This window comes from Daucus carota, chromosome 3, assembly GCF_001625215.2.
Source record: "Daucus carota subsp. sativus chromosome 3, DH1 v3.0, whole genome shotgun sequence".
Classification (NCBI taxonomy): Eukaryota; Viridiplantae; Streptophyta; class Magnoliopsida; order Apiales; family Apiaceae; genus Daucus; species Daucus carota.
Genome location: NC_030383.2, coordinates 14,556,896 through 14,579,593, shown reverse-complemented (window position 1 = coordinate 14,579,593; position 22,698 = coordinate 14,556,896). Strand labels below are relative to the sequence as shown.

At 34.0% G+C, this 22,698-nt stretch overlaps 3 protein-coding genes across 14 annotated transcripts; 1 reads left to right on the top strand and 2 right to left on the bottom strand.

Moving 5' to 3' along the window:
* Positions 1 to 209: 209 nt before the first annotated feature.
* On the bottom strand, positions 210 to 7,578 carry LOC108215189 (uncharacterized). Of its 2 annotated transcripts, XM_017387575.2 has the most exons (8): positions 7,459 to 7,576; positions 4,884 to 4,971; positions 3,483 to 3,692; positions 1,920 to 2,002; positions 1,714 to 1,800; positions 1,378 to 1,526; positions 1,175 to 1,306; positions 210 to 506 (listed from the first exon to the last, which is right to left on the bottom strand). In XM_017387575.2, the coding sequence occupies exons 3-8, from the start codon at positions 3,688 to 3,690 to the stop codon at positions 317 to 319; spliced, it is 849 nt and encodes a 282-aa protein (XP_017243064.2). In that variant the 5' UTR covers positions 3,691 to 3,692; positions 4,884 to 4,971; positions 7,459 to 7,576; the 3' UTR covers positions 210 to 316. The 2 variants fall into 2 exon arrangements, with proteins under 2 accessions (XP_017243064.2, XP_017243065.2); XM_017387576.2 differs by lacking the exon at positions 4,884 to 4,971 and having other exon boundaries at positions 7,459 to 7,578.
* Positions 7,579 to 10,316: 2,738 nt separating this feature from the next.
* On the top strand, positions 10,317 to 17,615 carry LOC108214740 (glutamine synthetase cytosolic isozyme-like). Of its 11 annotated transcripts, none has more exons than XR_010290336.1 (14): positions 10,322 to 10,647; positions 11,090 to 11,145; positions 11,482 to 11,543; positions 11,636 to 11,724; positions 11,832 to 11,941; positions 12,092 to 13,351; positions 13,968 to 14,070; positions 14,173 to 14,221; positions 14,373 to 14,466; positions 14,574 to 14,647; positions 14,820 to 14,948; positions 16,354 to 16,404; positions 16,518 to 16,638; positions 17,230 to 17,615. XR_010290336.1 is itself a non-coding variant. In XM_064090388.1 (14 exons), exons 10-13 carry the CDS (start codon positions 14,457 to 14,459, stop codon positions 16,608 to 16,610), a joined length of 306 nt encoding a protein of 101 aa, XP_063946458.1. In that variant the 5' UTR covers positions 10,345 to 10,647; positions 11,090 to 11,145; positions 11,507 to 11,543; positions 11,636 to 11,724; positions 11,832 to 11,941; positions 12,092 to 12,221; positions 13,271 to 13,351; positions 13,968 to 14,070; positions 14,173 to 14,221; positions 14,373 to 14,456; the 3' UTR covers positions 16,611 to 16,638; positions 17,230 to 17,615. The 11 variants fall into 11 exon arrangements, 8 of the variants coding, with proteins under 8 accessions (XP_063946459.1, XP_063946458.1, XP_063946456.1 ...); XR_010290335.1 differs by having other exon boundaries at positions 16,354 to 16,429; XM_064090388.1 differs by lacking the exon at positions 16,354 to 16,404 and having other exon boundaries at positions 10,345 to 10,647; positions 11,507 to 11,543; positions 12,092 to 12,221; positions 13,271 to 13,351.
* An 858-nt stretch (positions 17,616 to 18,473) lies between these two features.
* On the bottom strand, positions 18,474 to 20,920 carry LOC108211161 (RING-H2 finger protein ATL7). The gene is made up of 3 exons (XM_017382685.2): positions 20,410 to 20,920; positions 20,246 to 20,328; positions 18,474 to 19,214 (listed from the first exon to the last, which is right to left on the bottom strand). Exons 1-3 carry the CDS (start codon positions 20,647 to 20,649, stop codon positions 18,788 to 18,790), a joined length of 750 nt encoding a protein of 249 aa, XP_017238174.2. The 5' UTR covers positions 20,650 to 20,920; the 3' UTR covers positions 18,474 to 18,787.
* Positions 20,921 to 22,698: the final 1,778 nt, after the last annotated feature.

Below are 22,698 nucleotides of genomic sequence, written 5' to 3'. Positions count from 1 at the left end.
TTTAAAATTTTTAAAGGAAATATACAACCAGATAACAGGAAACATTAAAATTGTTGTTTCCGAAAATCAAAATACTGTAAACAATGTCAAACAATACCTTAACCTTAAACTCTGCATTAACAGAATGCAAAGATAATTAATGTTGGTAATATTCATGTTACTCAGCAAGTTCGAATTCAGTTGAAGGGTGTATAACTAAGCAGAAGCGGTTCAATCTAAAAGATACCTTCCATCCATTGATTTCACAGTTTAAACAGTTCTGATGCAATCCTTAATGTTGGAACCTAATTAACTAAATGAATTTAAAAAGAAATTCTCAAGGCTTTACATGCTCTCGGATGAAAAGCTCCAATTGAGTTATTTCTCCTGTCCCGCCAGAAGCTTCAGCAACAGTCACCTTGTTACGACAGTGAGAAAATGCAAATGTCTCTCCAGGTATACCAAGTGTGAACTCATTAGAGACGTCAGCTTCGGACACCACATTTCGAGATGCTCTAAGTTTGTCACTGTTAGAAACGAAAAGTAGAGCACTAAGAAATCACAGAATTCAATTGAATGTGTCCCACAAAATGCAAGATACATTAAATATCAATTTGTAGGCACTTCATATATCAAACTGCATGCAAAGTCAATCACTCAGACCGGATATGAATTAAATATACAATATGACAGATCATTGCAAAACAATTAAATATAACTTTTCAATTCATTTCTAAACTTGCATAGTGCTAACAACTAATCAAACAGTAGAAGAAAAACTAAAAGGGATTAGTGTAGACATTTCAAATCAAATAATATGATTGAAATTTGTGAGTGTCTTTGTTTACTGGAAAAAAAAACATAACTGGCATCTCCCTGCCCATTTTCATTTAATCATTTCATACAAACTAACATATTTCATTAAAAAAGCATGTACATGTCAGAACAAGATATGCCATAGTGTGAGAAATTTTCTGACGAAATTTGTGAAGGATTTCAGTGCGAGAATCTCAAAATTGGAAGAAATGAAGTTCACAATATACACAAGAAATAAGATATTATGTATCTGTTAATAGAACAACTTGATTTCATCCCATCCCATTTATTCTAAACACAAATTATGAGAAATGTTGGCATGTCAACTAGCAAAAAGAAAAGTATGAAAACATGATAAGCTTTAGAAGCAAGGGCATACATTTCCTTTTCCAGTTGTTTTCTGATGAACTCTTTGGTATGTGCGGTGACCTTGTCCACTTTGTTACATAAGATAAGTACTGGTATATTTTTCTTGACCACACTTGCTTTTGTCAAAATGTCATATAAGTACCTACAAAAGACAAACTTAGAGAGGTAATTTTCACCCAAACTTTTAAACTTACACATTTTATACAAACATACTCTGACACAGCACGGGATTTAGGCAGAAATTCTACAGCATCCACCACAAACACTACTCCAGCTGCTTGAGGCAAGAAGTCATCAAGTTTAGTTTGAAGGCGAGAGTGTCCAGGAACATCAACTAAGTGTACAGGTTTTACCTTGCCCTTCTGCAAATGACAAAAAGGGGAGCACCATAAAATACATGTCACCCGTAAGCTAATGCAGACACTGCTGGAGATGTACATATCAACAGAGCGAGCTACTATACTCACTGACAATCAGGCCTCGAATTATTTACCGACAGAACATGCTTGAAATATGTTTCAACGCTATACCAAAGGGAAACCAGTTTACCTTAGTGGTCTCAGAGTGTAGCACAAAGCTGCCCTCATTTGGTTCCATTGACGTTACAGTACCCTGATGAGCAGAACCATCTCGAAGCTGGCATATGATTAAAGTTGGGTCATATAAGAGCATTACCGGAAAAAAAAAAAAAAAAACCTGTACTAAAATTCTGGTCAGAAACAAGAGCAGTGAAAACTTCAGCTCTAGGTTCTTACCTGATAGAATAGGACAGTTTTTCCACTTCCACTTAGCCCAGTGAGTAATATGGTATTAGATGTCTTGCGGTTGAAGAACCGAACTGCAAAGTAAAAGAACATTATATGACAAGCCAAGAAAAATTCGTGATGCAATATCATCCAAATTTATTGTTAAGAGGTAAGGTAATCTTTTTGTAAGACAAGATACTGAAAGTAGATTCGCCAGGTCCACTAGCCCCTCTAGCACCCATTTCCCAGACCCCTAGCCCTACCTTCAGCTTCTGCACCCATAGAAACCAAACCACCACTATCTGCTCCAGATATTAAAGAACAGAAAAAAAATGGCCTAAACAAGTTGAACATACCGGGATGCCTTCCAGTAGAAGCTATACATTTACTGTATAACAAATATCAGGACCAAAGTTAAGGTTACTATATATTAATAGCCAAGGATATTTTAGATGGACTGTGCATAATGATGTGAATGATCTTTAGTTTTGGCATTAGCTGTTTTACATTATTTCTAGTACATACCACCAAGTTTCTTATGCTCCATATTAGAAGCACAATCCTTTCTAAACATATCAGCAAGCGCAAATTAAGAAGACACCGTGAAGCTTAACATCAGCCTTACCCCCACCTATCTAATGTATCATTGTGCTCACTGCTCACTAACATAATGAACATAGTCTTGACCTGTTTTAAAAACATTATATACTGTGCAAGGTTTATATAATGATCAAAAATATTAAAATTATGCCTAATTTATGATTAGAAGTCCAATCAAAGTATTGGGCTTTATGAGAGAGGCAGAAGAGTGGAATATAAGGTGATAATGTGGGCAAGTACCGGGTTGCATATAATAATGCTACAATAATTCTATTTCAGCACAAGCAAAGTATACCTGTTCCAGAAGCAGAGTTGAAGCGGAACAAGGAATAATAAAGTTAATTATATTTTTTATACATTATTATTCAGTTTTATAAATAAAATTATAATTCATTAGGTAGTTTATTTATATTAAGTATAAGTATATTTATTAGGAAGATTCTAGATTATAGTTGTAGAATAATTCAAGGGTTGTTTCCTTCAACAGAAGATATATAACATTATTCACTCTTCTTTACATTACGAAATTACTTGGCTAGTTGGCTTCCAAGTAACAATTTTGCTACTTAGATTTTAAACTCATGTAGTCGTTCATTATTGAACAGAGACGAATATGAAAACTGATATTACTGCATCTTATGAATTATATTATTGGATAAATCTTATGATTATATGCGACTCTAGTACTCCACTGACTCTGCAGAGATAGGTATTAATCCCCTTTGTTCAACCCCTATTTCCCCTTGTCCTGCATCATGATTTAATTTCATTATCCATCATATATTTATATATAGGATTATAGGGTCATGTTGCGTAGAAATACTACATTGTACAACAGCTTCAAGTCACCAGGTACAGTAGCAAAAATCATAGGTGATTACAAAAAATCACCACTAAGTAGTTTGCAACTGTGTATACATGATATTTAAAGAAGTGTAAACACAAAGATGAGTAGAAAAAATATAAGGTTACCTATAAAGAAGAAAAACATGGTGAGGAACAAGACCACAAGTGCAACATAGAGTTGAAGTGGAGGTATGTTTTGAATAAAAGGGGGCAACTTCTGAAACCACTCTTGTTTATTCATCTCCACTGATAAATGTTGCACCCAAGCTTGTCCATCCTTTGACAGCTTTTGAAATTCTGATTTTAATATCTCTATTTTCTCATTCATATCCATTCCTGCAAGACAAAAAAAACCACAACATAACAGAGCTAAAGATCCAAAATCCAGATCATAAATAACTTGAACAATAACCATAATTCGTAAAGTAGGTATACCCAAATTCAGAATTTCAAATCCTTGTGTGTGTGTGCGTGGGTGGGTGCGCTCATCTCCACATAGATATTCAGTTTTAATCAGGAGAGCAACTACCAAGAAGTACAATGAGAGAAGCTACTAACAAGTACTCCCTCCGTCCCCCTCAATTGTTTACATTGGGGGACGGGGACTCGGCACGCATTCTAATACTCTCATAAAGTATAGCTTGATATGTTATTTTGAACTTTTTTTCCTTTTGAATAAAAATTTAGTGTTTAAATTTTTATACAAAAAAGAAAAAAATTGAAAATAAGTTATGGAACTATGTTTTATATGCGCCTTAAAATGCGTGTCGAGCAGTGTAAAAAAACTGTAAACAAATGAGGGGGATAGAGGGAGTATGATTTATAAATGAGACTATGAGAGAAACAACCAACAAAGTGCAAATGAATTTGCGCATGTAGTTTCCTACATAGAAGCACAAGATTTTGAAAGTAACCTATACAAGTATACAAAATATTGAAATATAAACAAAACTTATGATGCCAAGAGCATATACACAAGGGGTATTTATATTGGAATCATCAAAAGAAATGTGCACTCAACGATGGTGCGAAAGTGCATATGATAGACAACTTCAGCAACTTCTGAAGTTAGGCCAGAAGTTGGAGAGAACGAGCTGGACCGTAGGGAAGCCATATCTAACACAAATCTGTAGAACAAGCACAACTACTAAATATACTACAGATCGTAATTAGACCATCTTTCCCATCCATTCAGCAATTCAATTATCAAGAGGGTGAAAAGCACACACCACACATTGAATCAATATCAAATTTACAATAATAACAATAAAAATACAAACTTCACTAGAACTCCAATAAAACAGTCAATTCAAAGCAAACCCAATCCATATAAATCGAAAAAGACTCCTCCCCACAAGTAAATACATGACAAAGAACCGATAGATGCTCCAAATCTAGCAAAAAGAGGGGAACTTAAGCAGCAATTGAAGTAAAATCAATGAATTAAAAGGCCAAAATTGAAGAAAACAAGGCAAATCTGAGCTGATAAAATGAGAAAAGTGAAAAGACCTAATGCTCGAAACATACCTTTCTTAGCGTACAGATATATACAAGCGATTGGGGGTGGGTTATTTAAGCTCCCACTCCTGCTGTTGATGTTTTCTTGGGCCTCGTTCTGTTGAAAGGAATTATATAGTTACACAGTAGTAATAAGAATTCATATAGAACTAGGTTACACGTACGGTTAGAGTGGAGCTTTAAAAACGTTTCCTGTATTTAGTTGATATAAGCATGTAATTATGTAATTAAAATTTTTATTATTTATGTAGTAAAAAACTAAAAATGGGTATATAATTATATATATATATAATTAAAGGTATTTGATATGTAATATTAAATAAAATAATTTAAATTTTAATATAGTATTGAAAGTAAAAAGCATATATTGAGATTTTTTTAAAAAAAATTATAAGTAAACAAATGATTAGAATCATTTTCTTAATTTTAAAAATATCTAAAAATTCGAAAGATATAGCAAAAATCAGAAGGTTGACATATACAAGAAAATGTCCAGTTGAAGTTGATTATTTTCTTTTACATAATTTATATTTTTTTATATAACTATAATCTATATATCTTTCATTTGTAATATATTATTTTTTACGCTTTTAGCTGGAGATTATCTCCAGGTATGCGCCATACTTCACTGAGTCACTAGGCATCAATGAAGTTACGATATTATCCAAAACTTCAGTTTGTGGTGACTTGTCCTTGTTGGGGTCGATGTTGATTCTGTGTAGTTAAAAGTCCTAAGTCCCAACTCCTAACACCTTTTTTAGTTACACAAATGTTATGGCTTCTCGTGACTTCATTCTAGTGTTCTAGCCCTGTATATATGGTCCTTGCATGTCGGTTTGGTCCACATTTTATTGTTGGTAAGCCTAAAGTGTCTCACATGTATTGAGTAATAGCTAGCACAAGTTGGCTATCACAATACTTCAACGTAGAGCTGGCAATTTCAGACACGACCCGATAACCCGACACGAATTCGACCCGCAAAATACGAATTCGGGTCAGGATATTTCGGGTTCGGGTCGATTTCGGGTTGACCCAAAACTGACCCGAAAAAATCGGGTTATTTTCGTGTTGGGTTCGGGTAACCCGAAATTGACCCGCATACATTTTTATATATTATATAATATATGTTTATGTTTATAATTTTATACTTTAATATACAAAAGAAGAAAACCCTAACCACATATTCACCTTTGGTGAACGCAGCCGCTTTAATCCTAACTCCCGATCTCCCAAGTTTCTCCCTCGCCTCAACCCCTAATCTTTCTCAGCCTCCAAATCCAAAACCAGACCACCACCACACCCCCCCCCCCAGCCCCCTCCCCTCTCCGATTCAAATCTTTAACTTCTCCATCTCCTCCCCTCTCGCTCCGATTCGAATCTCACTCCCCTCTCAACTGAATTTCAGTTTCGAAATTGGTAAGTCTCTCTTGTTCCGATTCGAACTCTCCGATGTGAATGGAGGTGAATGGTTAGGAGATGTAGTCCTGCTTTTAATTTAAATTTGCAGACCAAAGATCTTCGCTTTCTTGTGAATTTCGGGTTATTTCGGGTCGTGTCGGGTAACCCGAAATATAATCGAGTCGTGTTCGGGTTAGGTACCTGTACTGTGACAGCCCCAAAATCCGGGGGTCTGACAAGAGATCTATATAAGCTCTCAAACCGAGAACTATACACCTGGATTCTCAATCTAACCAACAAATCTCATACTCCTTCTATCACTCTATAAAAATAAAGGATTAACCTCTACCCAATATTCTAGAAGTGGTAAAGATAGTAAGAAACATCCTAGACTAGACAGGTTTCTCCACGAGTCTAGCTGGCAATGGTTACACAGAGGTCAACCTCAAGCTCAAAAAGGTTAGAACTAAAGGTATTCTATCATGTTTCTCCTGAGATCCAAACTCACTAGTTCTCAAACTGGAAACTAGGATATCACAAATGATTGCTCAAAATCAATACTTAAACTCAATCTCAGTTCCATTGACAAAGACTATACCAAATAGTCTTGACTTACCTTTATATGAGGTTCCACTCGACACATTCTTATCACTATCTACATTCTGATTTCAATAACTTTAACCTACGGCTCTGATACTAACTTGCCACTCCCTGCAGAAGCTCCGGCGAAATCACCGTCGCGACTCCGCCTCAAACGCCGGCCAGCGCCTTCTCCGATACAGCCATCGACTCCCGGCCACCAACAGGAGCCCAGCCCCCCAACGTCGCAAACACGACACGACGACACATAAACACACACACACACACCAGTCACAGCCTACCAGAACACACACACCCAGCAGCTACCTATACAAAACAGTAGGGTCACGCCCAGCATACTTCTGTCAAAACCCGCGCACACACAATACTACACATCTGCAGCCTTTCTACGACCTTTTACAACACCCGCCTAGCCTCCTCCCTCAATATCCAATCCACCTACCTTCCCTCACCTCTGTTTCTCCGTACAGCACAATCACAAGCAAGTAATTAATATGTATGTATGTATGTATGCACACAAGTATACAATCGCACATAAGGGCGTATATAGACAAGAAGAAATCAAAGGAAATCAGCGATTGGTTACCTCGGTTACTCGCTTGAAATCACCGACTGAAAATCCCTAAACCCCCAAATTCTTTCTGCTCAGCGTGGTGAGTGAATAAAAAGGAGAGAAACTGGCTATTTATATTTTTAAAACTTGTAGCCCCCAATTTGAAAAAGAATGCTAGTTTAATCATTTTATAAAATTTAGGGAGTCGAAAATAGTTTCGAAAACTTAAAATAAATTTTTCTAAAATCTTTAAAAATCCGAAATACAAAGAATGTGCAAAAATAATAATTTTTATACATCCTCTAATTTTACAAATAATTAATGAAGTTTTCACTAATTAAAAATAATAAAAATATTCATTTGCAAAACCATCCAATACTTTTAAAACACACAGAAATATAAAAATACCAAAATTGGAATATTTTAGTAGTTTGTATCGGATAAAATTTTTGGATATAAATAAATACAGTTTGATTTAAAATAATAGACAGTCTCGATTTATTAAAATAATAAAATAAATCGAGTTTTTAATCTACCCGCTCGAACAAAATAAACAATAAAGTGCACATATAACAGTTATCACAATTAATCCAAATAATTACATCATTTCACATTTTGCACGTAAAATATTAATATTCACATAATTGCAGCAACTCATAAAAATCATTTTTGAAAACTAATAAATTGGAATAAAATATAAAAATTTATTCCTCTTTTAGAAAATTAATACCAAATTAATAAATAATTGTCAAAAACCCGAGTTGTTACAGACTTCCCCCCTTATAAGGATTCCGTCCTCGGAATCAGCGAAGAGAGAACTAAAGCATGCTATTGCTTACAAGTAGCATCGTGATCCGCTTCTGTAGTTGTAGTTATATACGAAATCTCGAAATGCGTTAGTTGCATTAGCTCGTTCAAATTTGGCTGGCATATCCTCAAAATTGGTCGGAAAGTAAGAATCATGGAACCTTGGAATTTATCAAATTTTAGATATCAAGGCAAAGGGTATAACTATGAGTTTGCAAAGCAATACCAATTTGAAATTAAAAATTACTGAGAGATCAATATGATCGACAGAACTTAATGTTGCGTATCTGAATAAAGATACTACTAAAGGTAATTAGCCTTCTTGTAATTTACAACACACAAGTGATGGCGTCCCATCAAATTTTGGGGCTGTCACATGTACCCATTAAATTTTCGGGTCGGGTTCGGGTTGGGTAAAAAATACTACCCGAGAATGTTGACCCGACACGAACCCGACCCACTACCCGAAATTGCCGGCCCTACTTCAACGTGTGCCTGTGTCGATACCGCAAAAAATAAAAACTCGGACTTAATTAGTAAAAACACGGAACAACGATTACTCAGAGATTAATTAGATTGATCAAAAATTACTCGGATGATTAATCAAATAATCATAAATTTAATCAGTTCGGTAAATTACAATTAATCACCAACCAACTTTTAGAACAATGGTATGTAACTACAATTCCACCTAGTCTTGTTCATAGTACAGGCCATTTAGGCGACCTAAGGCCCCCATGTACAAGAGGCCCCCATTTTACTAGTATATATGTATAAGTATACATAAGAAAAAAAAAAGTTTCATTGTATTAATATAAAAATAAAAAATAAGATACGAATTAATATCTAATTTTTTTGAAAAATTTAGTGTGATCACCTTTTTTTAAAAAATAATTAAAATACTATTATTAGTATTATTAATCATATTTTATTTTCTGTGCTAACTTAATAAATAATTTACTTGAATCTATAACCTAATAAATATGTAAATGATTGTTTTATGTGGATGTAATCTCATTCTTGTGAATATAAATTTTAGTTGCCCGAAATGAAAAGAAACATTAGAAATTTTATAGTTTTTCTCTTCGGTTTATTTAATTTTTAAATTTAGATTTAATAAATGAATATACTAAAATATAATAACTAAATAAAAGTTCTTATTTTGAAGTTAAATCCTAAATAAATTATATATATATATATATATATATATATATATATATATAGGGTAGCACTCCATAGCATACCCTCTTATATGGAGTTACGTAGCACACCATTATAAATATATACATAATATATATTCTATTATATTTTTATGAAATATAATTGCAAATTTTGATTATTTAACCGAAAACGAAGTTATACAATTTTTTTATTCCAAAGATCATCTAAAATTATGCAATATCTCAACATGATTCTATAACATAATAATAATCATCCAGAATTATTCTGTTGTAGAATCAGTTTCGAAAATATACTTTTTAATCAAATTTTAGGTGTTAAATTACTTAAAATAGATATATTTTATAGTATTCTATATTAGAATCACGTTTTATATGTATTTTATAACAGAATTTATAATAAAATTGATAATATATAGTGCCGCGCTATGTAACTCCATATAAGGAGTCCCTCTAGAATATTGACATATATATATATAAATAAATATATATATATATGTGTGTGTGTGTGTGTGTGTGTGTGTGTGAATATTATATAACTAATTTAGTTTTATTTAAATTGTTGTTTATAATTCTAGCCTCTACTTTCTTGTTTATAAATTACTTCTTTGAAGAAAAAAATGAATTTGGAAGAGTTAATATGACGAAACAAGTAAAGGTGGACAAAACTACTCTAACTTCTGGTGTTTGCTGCTGCTTGTGTTGCTGCGGCTTGTGCATGAAGACCGGTAAAACCTGATATAAAAATACTATTTTGTAACAAATAATTTTTCTGTAACTGTTTCATTTTAAATCTACTTCTACTTATATATATTATAGCAGAACAGGTACATGTCAAGCCTCCCTCCTGAGCAAATAAATTACCTGATTCCTAAGCGAATATATAAGCTACAAGCCTATCCGAGCCTACGCTCCAAACCTGCTCAAACCTGATATCTTCTGAGCCCGAGCCAAAGTCCTATGCCCAAATCTGATGTCTCCTCATAAGAAAACGTGGTAGACTGACAGCCTTTCAAGCCACAGTTCGACGCTGCACAACTCTGAAATGTTCCGGACACGATGTCTGCTCTTCTCCTGCGGTGTGCCGCAGTAATATCTGGGTTCCTCATCTCTGTGATTGGTGAATTGGAAGCACCTGCTATATGCCATTGCTCTACACAGGCCTTGGTTTGAAGCGCTTGCGTTGTGATCGGATATATATATATATATGTATATATATATATGGCCGATTGTGAAGGTTCGTAAGTTTATACCTTTTCTTTATTTGTGGGTTGAACCAGTGTTATATACACTTGTACTCCTGCAGTTTATTGAATTTGGTCATATGTGTTTTTGGTCTTCAGCCTTAGGTTATTGTCAAGGTATTTTGGGTGTTTGATGCGAGTGATGATCGGGTTTCGTTTGCTTTTGAAACCCCCCCCCCCCCCCCCCGGTATCATTATAGAGGTCGTCAATCTGCAAACCGTTTTAATCAACCATGTTGATTGTGCATATCTTGGCAAATTAAGAAATCAGACCCAATATTGCACACACTCTTGCATCGCTGCAGTTTAATGAATTTGGTCATAGATATTTTTTGAGTTCCGCCTTAGTTTATTGTCAAGATGTTTGTGGTGTTTGATGCGAGTGATCATCGGTTTTAGTTTGGTTGCATTGTACTTAAATTTTCTTTCTTACAGTTCTGCAGGATCAGGTCCGGGTATTCTTCCTCTACCGCGTGGTGGGCTATCTGTAGGTATATCTACTCTATATGTTTAGTGCATCGTGCATTGTATTTTGTTTTTATTTTTGGTATATTATTTGTGGATGGGTGTATGTGCTAGAATTTTAAGGATTTGAATTTAGTTTTGTGTTGACTACTGAGTATACTAGATAAATAGATATGTTAAGTAATTAAATAGAAGGAAAGAATGATAGAACTAGGCCTCACCTGTTGCTTATAATGAATACCCAATAAATTTTAACTTACAAAGTCCCTAATTTGCAAACACATTTCCCTGTGTTAGATAGGTTCTCAATGAGTTCCAAGAGAATTGATGTCTATCTTACACATATATGTAACCTTTTACAGGTTTATTAATGGCCCTTCTTAACAGGATTGATGCTGTTGGTGGCCTCAGGGGCTAAGCTAGAGTAATTCTCTGAAATTCTTAAAGTAATTTTGGACTAATCACTATTGATTAACCGCCATCGCCCATGTAATTTGTGTATTTGATTGTATTCAGTGCCTTTTTGGTATGGTCGATGATCTCACCAGGCTCCCAAAATGGAATTTTGATGGATCAAGTACTGGTTTTGCAGCTGAAGTTTCCATGTGTGCTTTTAAATTCTCAGTCTTCCATATTTATCTTTGATAGTCAAACTGAAATTCGTATTTTCCAGGACTTGTATTTGTTCTAAAAAATGTTGTCTTTGTGATAGGTTTGGTATCGAGCAAGAATACACCCTATTGAAGAAAGAGGTCAACTTTCCTATTGGGTGGCCCACCGAAGGATATCCAGGACTGCAAGTTAGCTTATATATATCTTTAGGTTCAATATCTTCTATGCTTCTATCAATAAATTGTCACGGTCCTTAAATTGTCATGATCCTTGTATGCTGCACTTAAATTAAACTGATGAAAAATTTCTATCTTTAAGTAGATTTTACTAATTCTTAGTTTAATTATGTGATTACATCAGGGTCCTTGCTACTGTGGTATTGGTGCTGATAAAGCCTTTGGACGGGACATAGTTGATGCTCATTAAATAGCATGTCTGTATACTGGTATTAACATAAGTGGCATAAACGGGGAGGTTATGCCTCGACAGGGTAAGTTTAACTTCTTGCAACCTTGTTGCTTCTCTGGGTGCCAATTAATAATAACACTCCAGTCTAAGGTTAGAACTTCAGTAAGCAACTATATAACTGAACTGTTAAAGTGCCACAACTTTCTTGGACACACTAAAACCTTCCCCTTACCAATGGCGCTGGACAGTGCTGATGGATTGTCAAAATATTATAGCTCTTTAATCTAATCTAAGAAAATTTTGGCACAAAAAGACCTATTTAGGATTCAAAACTAAATCAAACCGCCACAGTTATTGGTATATATTCATTTTTGCTACAGGGAGTGTCTGGTATTTTTGGCTGTTACTATTGCCCCCTGTTGTGTTGCTTTCATTCATGACAACCAAAATAGAATACACTTAGATAGCACTCACAAGTGTGCACTCTGCACAATGTGTAAATGAGAGAGTATTCTAATCTCTACTCTACCCCCATGCTATAAACTTACCCTCCAAGCCCAGCCTCAAACTCTCCAAACCTCTGTCAAACATATGTAATCTTATCAACCTTTGTGAATCATTGCGCTTCTAAATGAGATTAACCTTAATTACCTTAAACTTTATAACTGTAATTCATCTTTTTTTTTTTTTTTTAATTTTAATTCTCACAATTTTCTTAATCAATGTATAATTCTACCTGGTATAGATGGTTAAAGGAAACCTGTGTCCTCGAGCCTACTATAGGTGCACCATGGCTGTTGGCTGTCCAGTTCGGAAACAGATGATATAAGGAAGAGTCTTAGGAGGTTTATGTGACATGTCTTACATTTCCCCGAACCAATTTTCTCAAACAGTTTAAGTTACCAAGATGATCAACTATTTGTAAAATTTCTTTTGAATTAACCTCTGGTTTCATATTCTATTGTAATTTTTTAGTAAACAAGTTCTAAATATTGTTGTTAGTCATTCTCTTTTCGTTGCATTTAGAGCTGAATTCAACAGATTTTCACATATTGCACTTGCAATAAACCTCTTTTTGAGGCAACAATGGGTTTGTAAATATCAGTTTATAATTAATTATGTGTGTGCAAGTTGCTGATGCGCAGAGAAGCATAGGAACTGTGAAAGCAACAGCCGTTTATCCTGCTGCGCAGCAGATGCTCATATATCATGGTAAAGTGCTTAAAAGTTAAAGATGGCAAAACATTGCTTGAAAACAATGTTGCCGATTAGTATAGTTTTATCGTAATCACTTTATCGGAGGTAAATATAGTTGTCAATTTCACTTAGTAAGTATGGAAATAATTTTTAGAGCTATGAGCCTGGGTATGGGAATATTTCATTTATGACGCAGCCAAATTTTGAAGTAATCAGACTCTGTTTCCTTTTTTCCTGTATATAAACATTTATTTATGTGCTAAATGGGATTGTATTTTCTTAACTTTTAGATATATATCAAATTCTGTTTGTTTGCTTTCTTTGGGAATTTATTCCAAAAAGTGATGTTATATTTATTTTAATTTTTGAGGGTCTCCTTTCTAACGTGTATGTATATTTTTTTCACTTTCAAAGTTACATGAGATGTCGCCCTAATCTACTAAAGAAAACAACTAGATTGAAATATAATTTTTGATTCACCCTTACACTTTTTATAGGTAACAATATTTTTTTAAATTCAGATAAAAATTCTCAAAAATTGTAAATCATCTTAACAGGATTGATGTTGTTGGTGGCCTCAGGGGCTAAGCTAGAGTAATTCTCTGAAATTCTTATATTTGATTGTATTCAGTCTCTTTCTGGTCCGGTCGATGATCCCATCAAGCTCCCAAAATGGAATTACTTGGATCAAGTACTGGTCAAGCACCAGGGGATGATAGTGAAGTGATCGTAAAGTAAGTTTTTGTCACTTACTGTGCTCTTGTGTTTGTTTCAATTTGGATTGTTGTTTTAAGATTGCGTAGGTAATTTCTTTTTTGTTTGTGTTAATTTATCAGTCCTTAAGCAATATCTAAGGATCTATTCAGAAGGGCTAACCACATATTGGTAGGCTATGTTCACTTTCTTTTGTCTAAACCATTTTACTGTTAACTTGCACAAAAAAATTATATGAAAAACAAACAACCTGGTTTGAAGTTGTAGTGTACAAGATGAACCGGTGAAGCCAATAATTATCGGTCCAATCCCTATGATACAGGTATACACACCAGCTGATGAGCCAATTCTTACAAACAACAGATGTAATGCGGCTAAGATTTTCAGCCACCCTGATTTGCAGCTGATGTTCCTTGGTATGCTTTTTAAATTCTCAGTCTTTCATATTTATCTTTAACACTCAAACTGAAATTCTTATTTTCCAGGACTTGTACTTATTCTGGAAATGTTATTTTTGTAATAGGTTCGGTATTGCCAATTGAAGAAAGAGGTCACCTAGCCTATTGGGTGGCCCACCGAAGGATATCCGGACCGCAGGTTAGCTTATATCTATCTTTACGTTCAATATCTTCTATGCTTCTATCAATAACTTGTCACGGTCCTTAAATTGTCATGATCCTTGTATGCTGCACTTGGATTAAACTAATGAAAAATTCCTATCTTCAAGTAGATTTTACAAATTCTTAGTTTAATTATGTGATTACATCAGGGTCCTTATTATTGTGGTATTGGTGCTGATAAAGCCTTTGGACGGGACATAGTTGATGCTCATTACAAAGCATCTTTGCATTCTGGTATTAACATAAGCAGCATAAATGGGGAGGTTATGCCTGGACAGGTAAGTTTAACTTCTTGCAACCTTGTTGCTTCCTTGGGTGCCAATTAATAATGACACTCCAGCCTAAAGGTTAGAACTTCAATGATCAACTATAAAACTGAACTGGTAAACTGCCACAGCTTTCTTTGACACACTAAAACCTTCCCCTTACCAACGGCGCTGGACAGTTCTGATGGATTGTCAAAATATTATAGCTCTTTAATCTAATCTGAGAAAACTTCGGCACATAAAGACCTATTTAGGGATTCAAAACCAAATCAAACCGCTACAGTTACTGGTATATATTCAATTTTCCTACAGGCAGCTTATATTTACCCCTACAATTTTCAGTTCAAATTGAAAAGGCACCCTATTGTCAGCGTCAGGGACAACGGTAGATCCTCTATTTAGCTTTGAGCCAAATAAATTATCTGATACTGTTTATATCCATCAACCCAAAATTCAGTAACTGGTAAAACTCAAGGAAAAAAGTAACCCCTACATAACTTAAACATTTTTTTTTACATTAACTCTTATTCCATTTCTGTTGCTACTGGTTATAGTTTCTGCCATATTTTAGCCAGCTGCAATTGGCATGCCTATGCTCAAGCTGGTGAAAATATATTATTGATGAATAAGAGTGTTAGATGTTTAGTGACTAGCAAGGGATACATATCAGGAACAACATTAACAAGGAAGTTGAGACACTATGGACGATTCCGCTGATCTATCGGCTGTTGACGGTGGGCTGTTTCATGGCTGGCCTAATATACAAAGAACCTATAAAACTTTTAGAGCTGCCTTATTATTAACCTTTTATTATTGTGATTACTATATAGTACTCTCCCCGTCATGAATGCTGTTATTTCTATTTCTTGGCTCAAAATTGAGGTCCAAAACCATATCATAAATAACATTTTAATATTCATTCTTTCAATTAGGTTTTAGGATTTAGATATTAATTTTAAGAAATAATCACCGGTCTTATATTTCTTACACCGTAATAGGTGAGTGTTGTGTTTGCAAAATTGTGCTAATGCATGTATTCTGATACTTTGGATATAAGGCATTCATTACTTACAACCCCTACCCCAGACACTTCTCTTCCACTTCCCTTCATTTCTGAAGCAGATGGGTTTGGGATTGATCTAATTATTTGGGTTTTTAATGGCCGACGTAGTGTCCACTATTGGGCTTGTGATACAAAAGCAAGACAGCAAACCTTCAGATTAGTTTTACCTGAACTTTGAATGTTTGGTTTTATTGAGTTGCATTATTGTTGTTTTGGCCACTTTAACTTGGGCTGAATAATGAACAGAAGCAACTGTTTCTCATTATTTTTGGATTTACAAAGTGACTTATAAATTTCTGTTATATGTCAGAGATTAGGATGTTATCAAAATTAAATTTCATTGTTTTATGGTAGGCTTGTATACTGTAGGGAAATGAAAATAGTCATAGAAAGGTTTCTCTATAGGTCAGACACTTCATCCCTTTACAGCGTAGGTGCTTTATTAGTACCACTGTGTAGTAAAATTTGCAATATCATCTTATTTGTTACGTGATATATATAATTTTTTTTCATTGCAGATATTATTTCCGATCTCCGCACTGAATGCTGGGATAACAACTGTTCATCCATGGCCGAAGAATACAAAAACATTTTTAATGGGATCAACTTAAACATCTGCTTCAATCTGGAAAGGAGAAGGTACATGTTTTCTTTGATGATACAATTTCATAATATTATTTCACAAGTATTTTAAGATATTTCTAAAATAAATTATATCTTTATATAAGTTATTATTAGAAAAGAATTTTTGAATGAAAATTTAATATTTAAACATTTATACGAAAAGATTTTTCTAAAAAATAATAATTAATGAAATTATATTTTATATACACGTCAAAATATGTGTCAAATAATTGGAAAAAATTAGAAAAAAATGTGAGGGACGTAATAAATATATATATACTAAATTATACCTTAATCTCCCAATTTTAAATACCTTAAAAGGACAAGAAAATATTAGAAAAAGAAAACGAAAATGTGAGTGAAAGTAGTTGAATATGATCCATAATGCTACTTAAGGTCTCAAAACTAAATAAATATCATAAACAAATCATAGTAGGTTGAATAGTAGCATACATTCACATACCAGCTATGTGTCACACTTATTGAGAAGAAAATGATTTTTGATTTATTTACAGATTTAATCTGCATTTGAAGGCCTGAGTTATGCATAAACCTAGAACTGTTTTGGATACAATATGACATGTTTATACCTTGATGTATATTCAGGAAAATATCTGTTGTTCTGGTTGTCTCGGCACATACAAACCTCCACCTCGACAAGACTCCATAACTCAAAATCACAAATTATCTGAAACAAATTGTGTGTAAAGTAGGTAGAAAAGGAAGGTCTGGAATTCTCAATATTTTGAGCAAAACCCATTGAATCCCCACAGTCTCAGCTCGGAAATTATTTAAATCAGAGGCACCAGTTCTGTTCAAGAAATGTGCTCACACTTCATCTTAAGGAGAGCACTCCTCACAGACTCAGCTCAAATATTATTTAAATCAGAGACGCTTGGGACACATGTATCAGTCAAGTATTAATCAACTTGCTGTTATTATTGTTGTTATTATGTTAACACTCTGAAAGGAATAAATGAAATTCAGGATAATAGCATGTTGGTCCATAAATAGTGTAAAAAATCTATTCCTCAAATAAACAGGTGACATAATGTTGCTATAACATAATAGTTTTTACAGAGGTCCTATTTTCTTGTGAGCATACTTTGTATGTCATTCGTTATTACATAACATTTAGACAGTCATAATGATGATTGACCCTTACGGTTTTCAAAAAAATTTGGATGCCAGAGGGATTTCACAAACCTTCTGCATAATTACAAAAAAATGGAAGAAACAATATTTCGTCTACCGTAACATACAAACATTTCAAACTAGCGCCCCGTGCCTTGCACGGGCTATTATGCTAGTTTATATATAGTAGTGTGTTTAGGGTGATTTTATGTTTATAATATTTAAATACTGTAAAATTTTGTATTTATATTATTAATATAATATTAGTTTTTTGAAAAAAAATTAGGCCTCATTTTTTTTATTCGCCTAAGGCCTCAAAGTGTCTTGAGCCGGCCCTGATTATGTTTTCCTTTAACCTTGATTAAAAGGCACAAGGGTCAAGGGGTAACAGGGTTTGTTTCTGTTTTCCTATTATAATATTACATTAGCTTAAGGGCCTTTTTGCTACTTAATTGAATGGTACTTGTGAAATGCATAAATCAATATTTGAATTTCTGTTGCAGGTTCCTATAGTTGTTTGCTTTCTCCGTAAAAAGGAGTAATAGTGATGACCAAACTGCCAAACTATCCTCCAAGCCTCCAGGTTTAACAGTTCATATATAAGAAACAATAAGCTAAAACAAACTGGCCTATGGTCAACAGGTGTAAGATTGAGAATCAGCAGTCCTGGACCTTAAACTTTATAATAAAGCACAACAGGCAAAAATTACTAGGAAGGCATCAAATTTCATGAAATTTATTTGATATTATCAATGTTGTACTTCTCAAACAAAACTTAATGGTTTAATAGTTCTACACTCACACTTTTTACAAGCCATGCACAACTGTCAGCATGAAGAGAGCCGCTTCACAAAGCTAATTTCATGCTCTTTCCGGACCTGAATTTGCTCCATCAGACTGAAAGATCAATTAGACTTTGCTCTGCCTTCGCAGGCCTAGCAATAAGTAGGCCGTTCTGGATTAGAACCATTGACAAGAAGCTACTTCTTGCATTCAACTGCTAGTTCCAGATCTGATTCCTCCTGGCGAACTATGTTTGATATTTGTTCGTGGGTTGAGGATCTTCAGAAGGCTGTGAACTGCACTGAGGAGACACTTCATCATGATTTTCTACATCAGCAGATTCAGGACTTTGGAAGTTTTCATTAGTTTGCTGAACTATATTAAATATCTGTTCATTGACTTGTGGTTCTCCCGAAAGCTGAGAACTGCTCGGAGGAGAGTTTTCATCGTGATTTTCCACATCAGGAGATTCAGGACTTTGATCCGTTTCATTTGATTGGCTATCTGTTGGTTTTTCTGATGCCCTGGAAGCTAATAAAGACAGGCGGCAAAGAGGGCAGGTGGTGTGGGTGGCAAGCCAGAGATCAATGCATTCCATGTGAAATGTATGGCCACATACAGGTATCTGCTGAAGTTTATCCTCAGCTTGGTAATCACCAAGGCAAACTGAGCATCTACACCCAAAAATGAGATATTAAAGTGTTAAGAGTATTTCATCAGCTAATTAAAACAAAATCAAATCAACAAGAAATTGCACGTGGCTAAAATTCATGTATTCTCTTCAATGAACAATATTTTTGCATGCGCGTGTAAAAGTGCTAGGTGTGTAAATTAACATGTCAGCAATTTAGTAAGAAAATCATGTACGTGGATGTCTGGACGGAGCAAGTCAAGAACTAACATTTAGAGTGTTCCTTCTAATTAATCTTGTTACCACAAGAACATAATCTAATTACTGCTGTTTAAGTAACAGAACTCCCTATTAAAATGTGTTTAAATTTTAAACACGCTAGAACCCATATCAATATTCTTTAACCATTCGTGCATATCCTTGAGAGCAAATACACTATCAGTTATTCCATAAACATAATAGTTGGGCACAACATGCAAAAAATTCATCTCGTCACTATCTAGTACAACATATATACAACTAAATTTGAATAGTTCAAGTGACGTAATGAGATTCCAAGTAAAAGGAAGTCCTCCCTCAGATATTATTACAGCTTTCAAGCGATTATTGTACTGCTTTAAACGATTCTAGCTACATTAAGCACACAACTTTTAGCTGAAACATATCTAAAAGAAATGAAGATTACCGTTTTATCTTTAAAGGGTTATCAAGATTAAAAGAGGGGCTCTTACCCTGTTAGTCTGTAACTCACATAAATACCTCGACTTAGGATTATAGTTATATCGATTATCTGACTAGGCTAAGATGCCAGACTGAAGACAGATTATTGTTGTCACATATAACTACATAAGATACATATAAACATTCATATTGTTGTCATACTAGTAATAATGGGATCCCCTGTATGCACATACCACCCAATTAAAATTAGCCATTTGTTTGCCACGTCGAATCGTCGATCGTGAAAATTTTTTTGGAATACGTAGCATTACTCACAAAACAATGTCTAAAATCTATACTAGAATAAATAATGGAGCAAGAAATAAATACATAAATCCAAGGAAACCAACTCACTGTGTATCTTTGACAGAAAAACTTTCTTTAAATACAATAATGGGCAGCATCTCCCTCACTTCTTTCTTCAACCCCATTTCACACTGTCCATCAAAAACAACAAATTATCACAAATTTCCAAAAAGAAATCAACAAGTCATAATCAAACAAGAAACACTAATTACAGTGGATATATTATTTTGAATGGTGGCCAGCCTAGCAGTCCTCATCCTGAGCGAAGACCAGTCAGCTCTGCGGCGGCGGAGATAGAACAAATAGAAGAAGAAGAGAAGGATGAAAGTGAAGAAGATTGGCACAGAAAAGATGAAAGCTTGGTAAAGCTTCAGCTGGGCTGAGAGAGATGAGCAGCAACCAACGCTTGTAGTGGGAGGTGATTTGGGGGAATAAAAGCTAGTTTGAGACATTGTGAATACTGGTATGTTTTGAACAAAGGGATCCCATATAATGAGGACTGGGACAGAATTATTAACGGGGTTTGCGTAAACTGCAAATCCCAGATTTGGAAACTGATATTTTCAAGATTTGTGTTTCTTGGCTGGGAGAGAGGGAGAGAGAGAGAGAGGGGTGAGGTGGGGTTTCTATAATTGTCAAGGGAAGTAGATATAGATATACAGAGAGAGAAGAGAAGTATGATTAGTAGGTGAATATGTAGGTGGATAAGGAAGCAGAAAAGTGTGTAAAAATGAAGTTTTTAACTGCAGATGGATATGAATGGCAACTTGTACAGCAGTGTCATGAGTTGATCATACTCTCCTTTACACAGCTTCTTAGATTCTCTGTCCACTTATAAATTGTGCGTACAAATTATAGTACACAAGGTATAAAAATCTCCGATTCGATCGATCGATTCTTTGATAAATTTTTTATATTAATATCTGATTATTTATTTCCCTTCTTGTCGTTACACCATCATAGACTTATTATATTTTGCATTTGGAGAGTTACTGCTACATATGTTAAATGTGTTCGGTTTAACAGCTAAATTGTGTGAGTGACGCACACAAGTTTAGAGGAGCATGTAAATACTAATTTATGTTCCAGCACGCATCAGGCCCGGTGCACCTCGGGCTGTCCATGTGAAACTGTCCGGCATCTCGACTATTATATTTATTATTATCACCATCAGTATATACTATTTTATGTGAATTAAAAGTTTATAATTTATATTAATCGAATCTAAGATTTGAGATTATCTTCTTTCTACTCTGCCACTTTGTTCTTAATAATATCATTACCAGCTTTTTCTTTAGATATAAATTGTGTCTCATCTATGAATTTATTGAGGGCTCAACTATCGCTTATATTAAACTCACTAGTCGATTATTTCTTTGTTACGAAAGGAATCGTATTCTCTCTTCATCCGAATTTTATATTTTGCATATATCACCAGAAAACAAAATATAATTAAGATTGGAGATCACACATGATATGAATGGAATGTATTTTTCTTCTTTTTTTTTTCTTTGTGAAACTAATGGAATGTATTCTTAAAAAATGTTATATAAAAAATTGAAATACATAATATAATAATATTGAAAGTAAGCAGGATTAAATATAGTATAAAAAACCCCGAGATAAGATTGATTCCCGAATGTACCTATTTGGTACTCAGGTCTAGCTAACGAGGCATTACTTGCTTCATCTACCACCAAATAAAGTATTTGTAAAGATTAAGACAGCACCAGAAAATACCAAAATCAAATATTTAATTATAAATTCCGGGTCTAATATCTCCGATTAAAATAATGGGGTGAATCAAATCTAGCGGCTTCTGTTTTAACAATGTTTGTACATATAAGTTGGAAAATGACATTGCAACCAATATGGATGGAGCCTCTCGGTCTCGGATCCAAACCTTTGGTAATACTGCAAAAATGATATTCCATGAAAAATTTATCACCTTGCAAGTATTATCATGCAATGATAAATTAGAGATAACATGGTGATAATATATGATGTAAAACTTTTTGATTATCTATATTTTAAATAGAAAACTGTGAAAAAAATTTAAAAATCACAATTATAAATAAATGACCTCAATGTCATTTCTTGAAAAATTGACCTCAATTGTTGTTTTAAAACACGGTATGAAGTTGCATTTTTATAAACACAACAAAAAATTACGTTTTAAAATGACAGTTGAATCATTTTTTCACAAAATGACGATACAGATCTTTTATTGTCAAATAATGATATTTGAGAATAACACCGGAAAAAGTATGTCCAAATCTAATTAATAATATAATTAGACTAGTCACCTGAAAGTATTTATCATATTTAATCTATTTCTTAAATTTTTTGATATTATTTTGAAGATGTTTTATACTTCAACATTTATATTTTAATACTTATATTAGTAATTATATTCTTAGTATTTATTAGCTTGTTATATATCTAGCCAAAGGATCTCCCTTTGGTTAGATATATTTTTTCTATTTTTTTTCTATTTATCT